Source organism: Aptenodytes patagonicus, chromosome 4 (genome assembly GCF_965638725.1).
Source record: "Aptenodytes patagonicus chromosome 4, bAptPat1.pri.cur, whole genome shotgun sequence".
Classification (NCBI taxonomy): Eukaryota; Metazoa; Chordata; class Aves; order Sphenisciformes; family Spheniscidae; genus Aptenodytes; species Aptenodytes patagonicus.
In genome coordinates, this window is record NC_134952.1 from 32,867,543 (window position 1) to 32,883,438 (window position 15,896).

The 15,896-nt window shown below is 34.7% G+C and overlaps 1 protein-coding gene across 1 annotated transcript in view; it reads right to left on the minus strand.

The window, feature by feature from the left end:
• Window positions 1-334: 334 nt before the first annotated feature.
• The window catches only part of SGCZ (sarcoglycan zeta), a 523,674-nt gene continuing 508,112 nt past the window's right edge, over window positions 335-15,896 (minus strand). Inside the window, exons 7-8 of the mRNA XM_076337603.1 lie at window positions 11,614-11,737; window positions 335-630 (exon numbers count right to left, since the gene is read on the minus strand). Of these exons, the coding sequence (XP_076193718.1) occupies window positions 406-630; window positions 11,614-11,737 (349 nt within the window). The 3' untranslated portion in view covers window positions 335-405. The remainder of the gene's footprint in view (window positions 631-11,613; window positions 11,738-15,896) is intronic.

Below are 15,896 nucleotides of genomic sequence, written 5' to 3' on the forward strand. Positions count from 1 at the left end.
AACCAATTCATCTCACCATCAGATTCTGGGTAAATTTGTTTATGTACTGTATATATATATATATGCAGTTCATATCCAGGTCCTGCAAAAATCTAAAACTATGTGCTTCACTTCATGTAGCAAAGGCACCTGTGTTATTCTCCCTTTTGGACAAAAGGTGATATTATGTTCCAGGTTTCCTGATGAAGAATACATTGATTTCTGAATATCTCACTCCCATCTCTACGTTGAGTGGCAACACAAACCACAAGAGAAGGCAGCGCTGTATTCCTGCTTACACTGGAAGAAGTTGCTCTGCAGGCCATTTGAAGCGTCGAACTTGTCACAAGGGAAACCGAGCAGAACTGTGAAGCAGAGGGATAGTAACAAAAGGCTATTCTGGTGTGAGGATAAATTGGAGTCATTCTAGCTCCACAAGCAGATGTTGCTACTGGATTGACATGTGGAGCCTGCTCCTGCTGGGGACAGGTAAAGTTTACCATTGGGACACACGCAGAGCTCATAGATAGTCTGGCGAGGAGCTGAAGAGCTGGGTGAGGAAGAGGAGGAGGAGGAGGAGGAGGAGGAGGAGGAGGAGAAGGAACCCACTGGTAGATTTCCCAGACGGATTGTATCTGCGTTTAAAAATATCTACACAAGAGGGGGGAAAAAAAAAATGTAAGTTTCTTTCAGCATCATGACATATTTTAAAGACTTGCTTTGAGGCAAAGCCATGAGTTTTTTAGAAATATTAAAAAAAAAGAAATATTTTATTAGAATTATTAGAAAGGTTATTAGAAATATTAAAAATATGTATTAGAAATAATTATTTTTAGGAATAAAAAAGCTGTCAGCATTTCTTGTTTTTCAACTCTGTGTAGTTGTATAACCACTAACACTCATTACTACAGTACATGCAAATACTTCACCCAACATGTTTATTCAGATTCTTGAATAGGTTGAATTTTCACTTGTACGTTTTATGATAAAAATTTATTCATTAATGGCAGTAGCATATGCTTGCTCTGGAATGATTTGTATTTTAATAAGTGTGAAGTGATATTAAAGCACATTCCCCAGTGTGTTCCTGTAAGCAGCTGGAAATATGTGCTGAACTGTGCTAAATTGTGGGGGTTTAACAATAGCTACATCCAGAGAATAATTAAATAAGGGTACAGAGTCATACGCACAAAATAAAGAGCTTAGTTGACCTATATTAAGAGGAGAAAAGATTTCAGGTTAAAGTCTTATTAAGAAGGTCATCAAGCTATTCCCATTTGTTTCTGAACATTGAATATGATTAAAAATACTGGGTTTTTTTTTAGTCTCCTTCCATTGGAAATAACATAAGTCAGTATGAGACAGTAAATACCAGCAACGTTCATGAATCTGTATCGAGTTCTGCAATGTTTACACTTACATTACATTTTCAGGGTGTTTAATAAACAATGTCATGAAATTAGGTAACTAAAACAGGAAAAACCCATGTTTTCCATTGGCATAAACAGATGAGTTTCCAGCTGCTTATAGTTTATTTTTTTATTTATTGAAGGAGTAAATGAGAGCCAAAGTAAGATCAGTCATTACTTCAGGTGCAGACTATGAACTTCAAGACGACAGGTAACAAATCAAAATGGTTTTAAGCCCTGCAGATAACAGTACGAAGCTTAGGAAAAGGTGAGTTCCTTAAATACTTACTAGTGTTTTTTATAAGGTATTGAAAATCAACAAAGCCAGCTTGATACCATTATATCACAATGTTGGCAGTACGTGTAAAGAATCTGGGGAGATATGGCATGTATTTTTTTTTTTTCTACAGGAGACAAGTATTATTTTATGATAAAATCAGTGGTATATGGCAGAAAAGCAGCACAGAAACACTATTAAGCCCCTGCTGCAGAGAGGTGAAGGACAGCAGGCTGGGAAAAATTTGAGGAGAGAAGACTGTACAAAATCCCCTACAAAGACTGATGCACAGACATGTTGCCGTTCACAGCAGAAGCACTGTAAATGACTGGGATCATCGAAGGAAATACAGGCTGAAAGTAGCCCCAAACAATATAACCGCCCATCATTGTGAGTTCTCCACCTCCCAGAGTAAGATACTGTCATCACTGCCAATTTACACTAAAAGGGACAGAAAGGGAGAATCTCAGAGGCACAGGTGACAACCGCATGGCACGATGCCTGTTTTAATTCACATCCTGACTGATAGAGGAATTGATTACAAAACTAAAATGCAGCAAATTATTATCTTTGTTCTGTAATTTATATGACAAAGGAATGAATAATTTACACACACATACACACATTGCTGCTTTAAAAGTCCAGTATTATAGACCTGAAATAATTAGGAGTCAAAACCCCCGCAGAAATAATTTAGATGGAAGAAATTTGGATGGTGTTGGGAACAATTTAATAATGTTCTGCCAGTATTACAACTGAAAAAAAAGATTACACATGTAAAAACATTCAGCTCAGCTAGGAGTAAATGTGAAAGTAACTATAGCAAGCATAATAAGAAAACAAAATAATAGATGGGGGAAAAAAAGAATTTGATAGCAAACTAGAAGTTAGGAATTGCTAAAATTTAGGAAGGAAACAAAGGACATAATCATCAGTCAGTGGAGTGACGGGTAATAAAAAGTACACTTTCATTTCTCATATCAAGAATAAATGAAATGTTAACAAGTCCACTATTAATGTAGCAATGGTAGAGTTATCAATAGTATTGAGTAAAAATCCAGTTGCATTCAACACTGTAAGCTCTATATAAGTGTATCTGTAAGTATAAGTGTATCTTTTATACTGAATAGTGCTCAGCATAGTTCTGTACTTGGAGAAAGATCAAGTATTGATGTCAGAACATGACTGTGATAAAATACTTTCAATTTCAACAGTAACTCAACAGGATATTAAACAGGAGCCAGTAATGTCATATACTTTTAATCAGCAGCTTTTGATATCTTTTAACAAATAGATCTCAAAAAAAATCTGAGCAGCCTTTTGGACTTTTAATACTGATTTTCAGTAAGCCCTGATATACTTAGAATATCAAAGAAGATAAGAAAAAGACTATTTCTATGCTTTTGTTTAAAAAAATAGAAGCAGGAGATATTAGAATATTATATACGTGATAATAAAAGGCACTTCAGTGTAGAAGACATACATGTAAGAAAATCCAACAATAGAAGATTAGCTATTTGTACATTTGACAGAGCGTGTGACTGGCCATTTTAACAGTTTAGCTGCAGTGGTGCTGGGGAAGGATCATGAGAAATCTGTAAATCAAAATTAAATGGGTTCTAAAAGACATGTCTTGTTGATTCAAACTCAGAATTAACTCAGAAAAAAATCAGAGGACATGTGTCAGACATCAGGCTAGATTAAATTCTCTTGAACTTTATTATCTTTTTTTCTAGGAGCTCAATATTTTTATGTGTTTGTTTACATCAGGACAGCTACGCTTCTGCAACCCTCATTGCAGATGTTCTGTAGTGTACTGCTCTAAGACTAATCCAGTGGACCTTACTCCAGTGTGCATTGCAATACAATGTAGGTCAGTTATTTTGCTCATTAAATTAAATGATCTTTTTAATCATAGCTGTGCATGCTTTTCCACTGGTGCTTACAAATTTCACACTGTGATGTAGATCAATCCAGGTTTTTCTGGTGTCATAATCTTGAGTGGTAGCTATCAGGTCCTGTCCCAGCACGCATCCCAGAACATCTGGTGAGCAACGCGGATACAGGGGTATGGTGTCTGAGAAAAACTGAAGTGGCTTCTTGTGAGGACGTATCTGCTGTGGTGAGTCTAACAAGCTCTATGCCTTTTCAGAAAGCTGGGAAAGCTGTGCAATTTAAACAGACTCCTATAGCTAATCCCTGGGGAAGCCCGAGATGACGAGGATTAATAAAGATGGCTTAAAGCTAGCATTAAAATCTACTCTGTACATATGCTGTCAAGGTTATAAATAAAAGACTAACTTTACAGATGTAACATTGCTATCTATTAGTTAAGCAGGGGTCTAAATATATCATTATAGTAGCCCAATACATAAGGAATTTCAGAGGAACATAGTCCATGTTTGAGGATATACCCTCCCCCCTCCTATCATCTGCTAAAAACTGAAATTCATGGCCGAAAAGTCCTCCAACATCAGTAAAACTTAAACTACTTACCGTTTTATGCCTGATGTTGTGAGGTATTTACAGAGAAGGGAAGAAGTGGCAAGACAAAAAAACTGAACAGTATTATGTTCCCAGGGAACACTGTTGCTAGATGACAGTAGTTAATGGAAGTGCTTGTATACACAGTCTTTCTCTAATCTTTCGTGCTGTGAAAGGTATGAGATAAGCCATTTAATACTTCATACGCATCGAGGCCATGCAAGCCAGTCATGCTCTTTCTGCGAGTCTCATACCTCAGCAGATAAATAGGCAAGGATAAAAACAAAACTTTTATCCATTCTTGAAACATTGTAGGAGACTGACTGAGAGGTTACAAAATGGAAAAGGCAGCAGCTACTCAGAGAAATGCTATTTCACAGAGAGCAGAGCACTGTGCAGCATCATTCCCTCTAAATACTTAAGGTTTAGAAATCCTAGATCACTGCTTTGTCTTGTGCATCTTAGTGCCGAGAAAAATATATTAACCCTATAATTTTTAAAAGTAGACCCGGTTTCTGGCTAATTAAAGTAGCAAACTGAATCAGCCTGTAGGGCATGTGATAGGAATGGAAAAATTGTACTCTTTTTACATACATTTTTTGCTAATGGAGATCTGCAAGTCATCTGTTCATCAGACTGTATTGTTAATCTGCGAGATTAAGAGTGAGAGGGAAAAGGAGAGGAAGGCAGGCCAGAAAGTATAGGTTATCTACAAACCAAAGAACTAAATTGAAGGAGAGAACTTTCAGTGGGCAAGATATAGACATGAGGTAAAAGATCAAATATTCGTACATGCCATTTCATACAGTGATATGAACCTGCCATGTATAAAAGTTTTCCACTGGGTTCATGACTAAATCCTCTCAAAAGAGGAGATGATAGGCTAAGCTGATAAAGCCAAACAAAAGAGTTAGGATTTATAAACATTGAAGAATTTTCTGTATTCATGTACAGTTTGATTAGACAGGTAATTCTACAGAGCTGCAAAGGCATATTTCAGGACTAATGTAGGTAAGAAATGGCAGGAAACTGGAGGAAATGTGGAAGAAAAGAAGGAAAACTGAAAGGCTGGTGTTCATCAACCAGTATGAGGAGACAGTGTAATGACATCTCACTAGATAAACCTTTTGGATTCCCTTAGGCTCTTCAGAATTAATCTGAATTATAACAATGCAAGTTTTTTGTCTCGTCTTTTTGCTCTTCTGCATATGCTGTCAGAAGCATACATACAAAGAGGATTATATAGATTGGGTCACTAGACTCAACTATATAATTTTCATATGCCAGTATGTTTTAACATTCAAGGTGGAGATGAACTATAAGATAAATTGCAGTACTTCAGTTCACATGGGCCATTTGTTCTAACACTTGTCTGTGTTTTTGACATTTACTTTAAAACCATTCGACCTAAACTAGCTTTCATGAAATCTGAAAGATAGTTCTGAGAAAAAGAAAACAATATCATGATGGAAAATTAAAATATTAACTTGATAGCATATATACTGTACAATCTAAACATATGCTGGCACAATGTCTGGAACCATATCTGTCATAATGATTAATAGTATTGAGGAACAGTTAAACAGTGAAATCAATGTGATGACTGGGATGAAACTGAATATAATAAACATTCAGAGAAGACCAAAAGTTCTAGTACAATCTGTGTATTGAAAATGTATTCTCTGCAGGAGCAGGATCAATTGACCACAAGACAAATGAGACCTTTAGGCCAAAGCGTGGTCTGGTGTGGTGAATGTTCTCTTTCTAAAGATTATACCTGATACACCTGGACAGAGCCACCCTGGCAAGTTTCTTTTATTAATATTGCTCCCATTCCCACCTCCATGTTATGCCTGGAACTACTGACAACTGAAAGTGATTTGAAAACTAACATATATACTTGTTAAATATAACATTGTACATAAGTGAAGTGTACAGTTCCTGCCTGAATGGAAGATTTTATGTTTTGACTCTTCAATACTGAAGTGGTGTTTATGAGAGTCATGTTTCATTTTAAGTACACATTTTTGTATATTCGTGTTAAATAAACACAAGCATATATTGTAACTTCTGAGTTACAAGCCCAGTGCAATTTTTATAGGTGGCTACTGAAGCAAAAATTTTCCGGTGTATTTATTCTTTCTATTAAGGAAATAATTTTCAGTGATGATCAAATGGGGTTGCTGTGAATGTTGACCAGTAGAAGTTTACAAGCTCCAGTGCTTATGGAATGCCAATGGTAGTCTCGTACACAAGAATTCCCAGAATCAAATTCTACATGATATAAGAAGTCTTTGCAAATTCATTCAATCAGGGGACAGATGTGACTTCTTTGTGATTTATGTACCCAACCCAGAAAGGGAAATGTATTTGGAATATTTGTGCTTAGTCTACCAAGTAAAAAAAATTATTAATTAATTACCATTCAAATCAGAACTAGATTAAAATGTGATATTAATGGAAAATATTTTATTTATATAATAAATTATTCATCGTAACTTCTTTTTCTCTTTCTAATAAAATGGCTTGTGGTGTTGGTCTTCAAAATTTGTCCATGAACAAACAGTTCAAAGATGGGTGATATCAGTTAAAACACTTTTGCAGTTTGGGAACACTGTATTTTGGTTGTAGACTTCTACATAAAAGTGTTTTTTACTATAAATTAACTTACACATTAATAATGGCTTTAAGTTGAAAATGAAAGTTTTTGTTTAAAAATAACATGGCATTCTAAGAATTTTAAATATCTGTCAAAACATCTTAATAGAATTCTTGAATCCAACAATTAAAAAAATACAGAAAAATTTCCCTTCATTTCCACTAATCTCTTTCCTCCCAGACAACAGTGACAAGTCAATTGGTTAATACCATGAAAAAGGGCTGTGAAAACAAAATGCAGCACACATTTGTTAGACAATTTTTGGTGAATAAACAGTGGATCTTTGAGCTCTAGAGCCTGCCATTGCTTATTTTTTATCGAACTCGCTTCATCCATATCAAATGCTTAAATTTTTTTTTGCAGACGTTTAATCTCAGGCAAACATAACTTGGCTGAATTGAACTAATCTGCAAAATGTTGTTGCCTTTGATCAGCCATTTCTCCATAGTCATGGCAAGCAGCTCGCAGAACAAGGTAATTCCATTTCAGTGTATTTAAATAATTTAAAAAATCCTTTTTTTTTTTCTGTTTCAGAACATAAAAACCATCCACAAAACCCCCACCAAAAACAATACTTTAAATGGTACTGTTGGTTGGGTTTACAAGTGAAGATTACTCCAGTTTTATTAAGTATTAATCTCTGTGTTAAATACATCTCCTGGACTTAGAGAGAGAACCAGATAGGATTATAGATCAAACGTTAATACTATATGCATTTGTTAGTCTCTACAAATAATCTTGGGTGTATGCTTCATAAACTGTGCTGTGCTAAAACGGTAAATATAAACTTGGCCTCTTGTCTGCTACACTGATTTTGAGTAAACTTTGTCTGTTAAAGATCATTGCTCATTTTTGACAGCTATAAGCCTCACCAAGGCATCAGCCTCATTATGCCAGAAACAACCAAATATAGTCTACAAACGATGCTATGAAGGAGTGTAGTTTGACAAGGAAATACAAGGGCATAAAGAAGTAAATAGGAAAAAGGTCACAGACAGGGTGACTAATATGAACATGTTTGTAAAAATGAGAAGCCTCTGTGCCTCTTTCTCCTTTTATTTACTTGCTCTTTGATAGTCAATGGGATGCAATGAAAGTGCAGAGCCTAGCTTACAGAGAAGCTGCTTGCAAAAATAAATAGCTGCACAAGACTCATGAGTACTGAGGCTAGTTAGCAGCTTTCTTCAAAGGGTGATGTATCGTCAAAACCATTAAAATTAGTTGTTAGACCAACGAGTGGACAACATCAAATAATCCTTTAGGCTTGTTATCATTATATGATAATATGTTTCAGGTTCAATTCAAACATATTTTTATGCCTTGCAAAATCTAGTATCTACAGAATTCAAAACTGATCTGTACTTTTGCATTGTGTTTATGTGAAAGAAGCAGTAGTCAACTAGCAGTCATTGTGCTGAATTTCCAGGCAAGAAATGTTCTTTTTCTTCTTATGTGAACCAATAGATTCAGCTAGAGCCTGGAGCTTCACATTTCATTTTCCTTGTAAATGATTGCTGCTTTAAACCATTGGTTATGGTTTATTTATAGAATAATACATAGTTCACAACTAAATGCCAAGCTATAATTGAATCAAAGGATTCTGCTGATGCCTCAACTCACAAGGGTGCAGCTCAAGAGCTTTATAAAGGGCAGCAGAATCTGAGTCTAAATTACAGTCCCCAGTATTCAGTCTGGGATCACGCATTATAATGCGTAATAGGGCTAAAAGGATTATTATAATATTGCAGTAAATAAAAGAAAATGTATCAAACAGCGGAATTCAGAGTGCTTGCAGAGGCTTTCAGTTTATGATGTGGGAGGCTAGAGATTATACTGCATGAGAAATAAGGCTAGAGGAAAAGTATTTAATAAACACATTTATGTTCTTAAATATATTCTGAAGTTATTCTTAAATAAAAGGAAAATATATGTTTCATATATTAATCTACAGTAAATTCATAATGTTCTGCTACATGGCTATAACTGGTTGATTCCAGATGCCACATAGCTATTTTCTGGCATAATAGGGCAATAATTATCGTATAGAAGGAAAATATGAATTCATATATCTTTCATGATTTTTTGAATAAGCTTACAAACATTAAAAAGTTAAATTTAGTCAAGCGGTGTGAGAATAATACCAAAAGCTTGTATTTTTTCTAGGACAAAAAATGTCTTATCACAAAAATGATTCACAGATCCAATTCACAAAGACAACATTCTTTTATTAGTGAAAGAAACTTGACTGATAAAGCATGCATTTTTAGGCTAAAATGAAGATTATTTTTGACATAGATATTTTGGGTTTTTTTAGAATGTGTTTTCTTAAAAATGAGTAATGATAAACCCTTTACACTTTTTTCCATACTGTCTGCTAATCTGTGCTGTATCTGTAGGCTGTAAGCAGGGACATCAATCAATATTTTGTTATGTAGACATTTTATCCATCAGATGTTTACCCTGGTTCCTCACACCAGGCTGTAATTAGTCCAGCAATTCCCTAGTGTGGACACGGTAACTTCGCACAACCGGTGATGCTGTGGAAGCTCATCGTATGCCTTCCAAAGTATTTCTGCATTTTCCTCTGACCCTCTGCAGTGTAAGAGATAAAATAGCAGACTATAAAGGCATTGGTCAGACCTCAGGATGGAATTTCTCTGTAGATTTAGGGTACAGTTCTTTACAGATCTTACTGGAATTGCAAGTATTCAAGAGATAATTAGATACTTTGAACTTTGTCGGATGTATGTTTACAGAACTGCTCCTTGGGAAAGAGTGGGGAAAGGTTGGTAGCTTGTTTTCTGATAACTATCAATCTAACATCTATGTGGGAAATCACAGATGTGCAAAGTCTTACTTACCATGTAAAGGAATATAATGATTTTGAATATGAAGTTCAGCAAAGTCTGCTTTACACTGGCATTTTTTTTCCTACAAAGCATTTAATACTGAATTGAATTCCAGTTCTGAATAATACATAATATAGTCATCATAATTTTTCTTGGGTTCCCATTCTCGAAGTCCAACTGAGGTCATAGGACATTATTTCCAAAACTACCTTTTCAGTAAGTGTAGTAAATACTTAAGAAAAATTAGACGTCATGCAATAAACTCACAGTGTTGATCTAGAGAAAAATGCCTGATGAATCCACAGATTAAATATTTGTACAATGCACCACAGAGATGCACGACAATAAACCAAGACATAGATACAACCATTGCTTCAGGGATCATGGGGGATTGAGGAAAGGTAACAGTCTTTCAGTTGGGTTTGGTTTGTTTTTCATTTACATTTGAGTATTACTTTTTCCCTCTGGCAATATCATGAAGGGAAAGAACAAAGAAATATATTCTTTTATGTTTAATTTATGTTAATAAATGTAGGAAACATACTAGATTGGGGCAGGTAGGGATTTATGGAGGGGAAGCAGGAAAGGTTACAGGAAGCTGTAGCCCCTGCAATAAAAATACCCACAGAAAGGACAAGGGTGAGGGAGGACGATATTTACTATCAAAAGAGGATTAGATTGTCCTTACTGCTATATCAGCAACTTTAGGAAACAGTAACAAAGACTTCATATTTAGAGAGGTGGTAAGCAATGATGAGAGATTGTGGGAAGAGCTGGCTTTTGGAGAAACTCAGAAATAAGATGGGGCATATGGTATATAAATATTTGAGGCTCTGAATTAGGAAAATATTGTGCTTTAATTATGCATGACAGATACTTGCATCAACAGAAAAATGTTATCAAAGTAGGCCTTTGATGCAGTATATTGGCCAAAAATGTTCCTGTCTGCATTGTAATGCAAAGAGTGTGAATTGCAGGGAATTAGCTGTCACAGATGTGAATGCTGTTTTTTTGTTTGTTGTTGCTTATTTGGATAGTTTGTAAAGTATCTGGGAACATTTGGTAGAAAATACAAAATACAAACACAAAAGGCAAAAAATTTCTAAAGAGCTCCATTCCCAATTAGATATTTACATTAAACAACTGGTTTTCCAAAAGTGCTGTAACCTGGCAAGTCCCACTAAGAACACTTATCCATTTCTCCAAAGTGCCTAATAGAAATCTGAGAGCCTTTGATACCTTTGCACAAGCTTTTTTTAATGATATATCATTTTAAGGATTGAAGATGAAAGGACTCTCATACCAGTAATCTTTCATGTGTTTCTGCAATACATGGATTGCCAACCAAACCAGTGACCCAATTTAAAATCTTTTTCATGAGTTCGCACAGGTTTACACATGAAGAATCTATACCAAAATCTTTTTATGATGAGCTGATCACTGAAACAAGACACTGATGAAACAGTACAGTGAATATACCATGTCTCTGTTACAGAGATAGTAACAGTTCAAGGAAATAAACCACATGTAGAGCAAATTTGTTAAACCTCTTCATGAGGTTTAATGAAGTATTAATCCAAATTAATCCAAACTTCTCTCTCTTAGTTTGTCAGATTCATCCAAAGTAATTTTTTACTGCCATCACTTAGGTGTCTCTGTCCCATGGATATGCTGAAGGACTGGGTAGCTTTTTCCTTGACTCTTAGATTAAAAATAATTCTTAGCTATATTCATTTAACTAATCTTTTTTTTCAGTGTGAATGAAACTTAGTGAATCAAATATTTGCAAAAAGCAAATAAGTATTAATAATTGAGCAAGCTAAACCAAAATCACTTTAACGTAGGCAAATGCAGAACACTTCTTGTGATGTTTACCTTGCTGCTGAATAAACTACCCTCACATCATCTGCGTTACGCTGGGCAGAGCTCTAGAACATTTCTACCAGCTGAACTTACCTCCCCTTCTGTGGACTGCAAGTGCAGTTCTTTCCTACAGGTAGCCTTTAAGTCTCCTGCAGCTGCATTGACTTGCACTCCTCTGGGTGCTTCCATCACCAAAGATCTAGTAGGAGATTCAAGTCTGAAAGACAAAAACAATCACTGAGAAAAAAATGCGCTGAATCAAACCACCAAAAACCACCCAGGCCCAAAACCCACAATGCACGTAGATATAAATGTATTTTGAAAGGTAAAGAAGTAAAAATGAGTTATACATGTGATTCTCTCACTACTCTTTACGGCCCAGGGAAAGAAAAAAAAAATTATGTGTTTAAATCTATTCCTATTTAAGACAGCATTTAAGCATATACTGATATAAGCTTGTCTGCTAAGTGATGCTTTCCGGCATTAGTACCTAATTTACTGACTGTACTAATGCTGAAATATAGGTACTTAAGAATCCACACGTCTCTGTGAGTGCTTCTGTAATGACAGGTTAGTAACGAGTCTGCTTAGTGACTGATGACAAATGTTCAACTAAATAAAAAGAAAACAAAACACTTAAAAAGTTTTAAATAATGATGTAAAGCTGATTAGAATGACTTTGCCTTCACAGGCTCATTCATATTTCGGGTAGGTGTAGCAGCATTATGTATAAAGAAGAAAGAAAAAGAAAATCTGTTATGTCTCTATTACTGTGGGTTTTCTGCATGCTTTTTCTGTTCTGTAAAATACTCATTATGCTCTTTAACCCTGTTATAATAGAATTAAGATGCAGATACCTGGGTCTTGGCATCTTTCCTCAAAGCAACTATTGTTCTTCTACTGTCACTCTTTCCATTTCTCTTTACCCTATTCTCAACATCCTCCATCAACCTTAATGCAGAACTATGATCCTTTCTTAGCTATGATGTCTCACAGTATTGTACAGGTTTCTCTTGAAAGGGAAGTACTAATGCAAGGATATCGTAGAAGTCGTGCTCACAAACTGACTAGGAAAGATGATCGGATGAAAACTGTATTGAACTAGGAAAAAAAAAATTGGATTCTGGTTGTGTTCAGCCGTAGACTTATTGCATAGCCCCATTAAGAGGGAGACAAATCTTTTAATCTATTTATATCCCAATAATATCATGACAGAACACAGTTCCACTTTATCTGAACACAGGCTTTTTGTAAGATGAAATATATTAATGGTAGAAATGTCTAGAATGAGTAGCTTGATGAAAACATTGTATTTCCCTCTTCAACAAATTGTATTTTGAGTGTTAGGTCACATCCATCCAAAAATATAATGAGGTGCTAGATTTATAAAGGAAAGAACAGTTTGACAAAGAATTTGCTACAGAAAAGCCAAATGAAAGATCTGTCAGGCAATGGAACAAGAGAATTTCAGTGCATTTCAACTATTCAATTTTTTAAGTGTACAGAATAGTGATGGATTATCATTTTGGAACCAAAATGCCACATTTGCATGCAAAGTAAGTCACTGAGACAGTGTCTGTGAAATATTTGTTTGTTACATGTCACTGACACTCAACAGGGAAAAGAGAAAAAAAAAGGAAAGCAATTGTTTGGCAACACAAAATGAAACTATTAAAAGCAGGTGTCCAGATAGAGGAAAACACTATTTGCAGCTACCTATATAAAAAAAGCATACATGGGATACATATAGATAGGAGAAAAATCTATATTTCTGTTAGTGCTAAGCCATTTTCTTTCATTTTTTCGACACTGTAGGGAGAAGTTAATAGAAGGTTCTGCAGTTCTTTGTACCAGGGAAGAATCTAAATATCATGAATTATTTAATCATCTACATCAGTGTTTTTCAGGTGGTGGTTTGTGAACTTCTGATGGCTATAAGACAGCAGAAAAAGAGCTTCCAAAACCTTTTAGAAACCGTATAAAGTTTAGAAATTAGGTTTTCAAAAGTACTCTGTTACCTTAATGAGGTTTTACCTTGAATTTAAAAGGACACTGAATTGTATAAATGTTAAATGATTGGACACTTCCATTCCATGTTTTTCAGCAGCATATTTTTGCGACTTATAACCTACTTTCCGGGAATATTAACATTTCTTAGTGGTTTCATCTGCCATTTCATAATCATGAAGACAAAAGAGCTCTTAAACACATTTATTGCATTGAATTGATGGGTATTAGCAAAGTCACAAATATTTCTGGTTTCATAACATCAAAACCACTCTCAGACCTGACTGAAATTTTTCAGCAGGTGGACAATAAAAATCTGTTTAGGAATATCTTTCAAGAAACTATTATTTTGTTTGAAGAATAAACTTTTTTTTTCCAAAGCACGTGACAGTGTCTAGCTCAGAGTTGTTTTGTCTAGTTTCATCAGTTTTTAATGAACTACATTAACACAAATGACTTCCAATTTGTCTAAAATGAAGACATTTGGGCAATTAATTTCTGAATTTGAGAAGAAGTTGTTAATATCAGCCTTCTACACACTGTGGAGAAGAAATTTCTTTTTCAGACAATAGATTTTTTTTTAGCTGTTCCCTGAAATCAAATAATGTGGTAGAAATGACAATAAATGGCTGATGATCAGCAGAATAGTTTTTAAAACACCACCCATCTATTAGTAAAATTGAATGCCTAAATCTACTAATTTACTTTTCTTATTATTCTTCTTTGGATGATCGACATTTGAAAAGTGACTTAGCTGCACAATCTGCAGCATGTTACTGGAAATGCAAAAGTCTATAAACATAGATTATTTCCTCAATGTTTTGAGATAAATTATGTTTGATATGCTGCTGCTTTATAATATTTTTTTCTTTGTCATATTTCTGAAAGCTTTAATCTCTACCATAAACTTATTGTAACACTCCACATTGTAATACTCATCCCTCCAAGGAAAAATGCATTATTACAATAACATATCAAGAATTTGCTTTCCTTTCAGATTTACTGATGGCCTGTCACAGTGGCATTTACATCTATGAGTGAAACCTATTCATATAATTTAATTTTTCTTTCCCAAACAACAAACAGCTATGATGGAGAAAGTAACTACTGCTATTAGACAGAAACTACAACACTGTAGGAAAGACAAAGAGACTTTTAAAAAGAGGTTTTTAAATAATATAATCTGTCAATTCATTATATGTGATGCAGGCAGATGATATATCCAAAGCAGAGAAGGGCTTTTTTCTTTTTAATTATCAATGGTTAATTTGGAAAAAAGATAAATTTCAGAGGATCAAAGCGATATGAATTGGAGTTGAATTCATTAAAGAATTATTGCTAAAAAAGGAAGCTTTTCAAATATCTTGAATATGTTCTTTTGAAGGTATTAAAATATTTCTCATCAGAAATGCAGAAACATTTATTTTTCATTTGGTATTTTCTGTTTACAAGGTGACCTAGATTGCATTAGAGAAAAATAATTTAAAAAATGAACCAAAAGGTTTCATTTTGGGTTTTAAGAAATATTTTAGATTTACCTCTTGCATATCCTTCATACTCACACGGGATATAATTTATCTATGTTAATTTTTTTCTGTTGGCTAGCAGAAGGTATTTCCTAAAATAGAAGGAAATAGAAGATTCCCCTGCGCAGATGTGAATAATTTATTTGCTTTGTGTCTATTTAAGCAGTGGATCCAACCCATGCTACTTAGTAAAACGACCGATATGAACCTCTACCAATTTGGAATTTGTATTCAAAACAGGAGATTAAAAAATATGCTGTCAACTAGAGATTGCACATGTAAAGCAGGTATTCATTTCCCCTTTACTGGCATCTTTACTCCTGGGGGTCAAGAAATACCTCAATACTTCCAAGTATTTAACTTTTATATATGATAGTCTTGCCAACATACGTTGTTGTGGGTTTTTTTCAGTTAGCACAGGAATCCTGTTATAAAAAAATGTTTTGCAAATATAGAACCAATGGAAAATCTACACATTGACTTGCTAACCTTTTGTAGATTTCTATAGATTAAAATAATTGTGACATCTATCTTGCTGCCTGTAGGTAAAGAGTTGTGGCAGACTGGGGCTGCAGAGTGGTAAGATACACAAAGAGGAGAAGGGAAGACAAATGGATGTGCCAAGGCTCTCTCTATCTCTCTTCCTACTTCTTCCTTGTAAACAAGCACTCCCAACCCTGAAACCGCATAGAATGCTGGGCCTTCCTCTTCCACAAGTGAAGCCATTTTGTTCAAAATTAGAATTAAGAATTTTTTTAAAAAATAATTTTGAAAATGTTGTTTTCCAGAAACCTCAAACAATTTTAAATATATATTCTTTCCATTTCTATTATTATGAAAAGA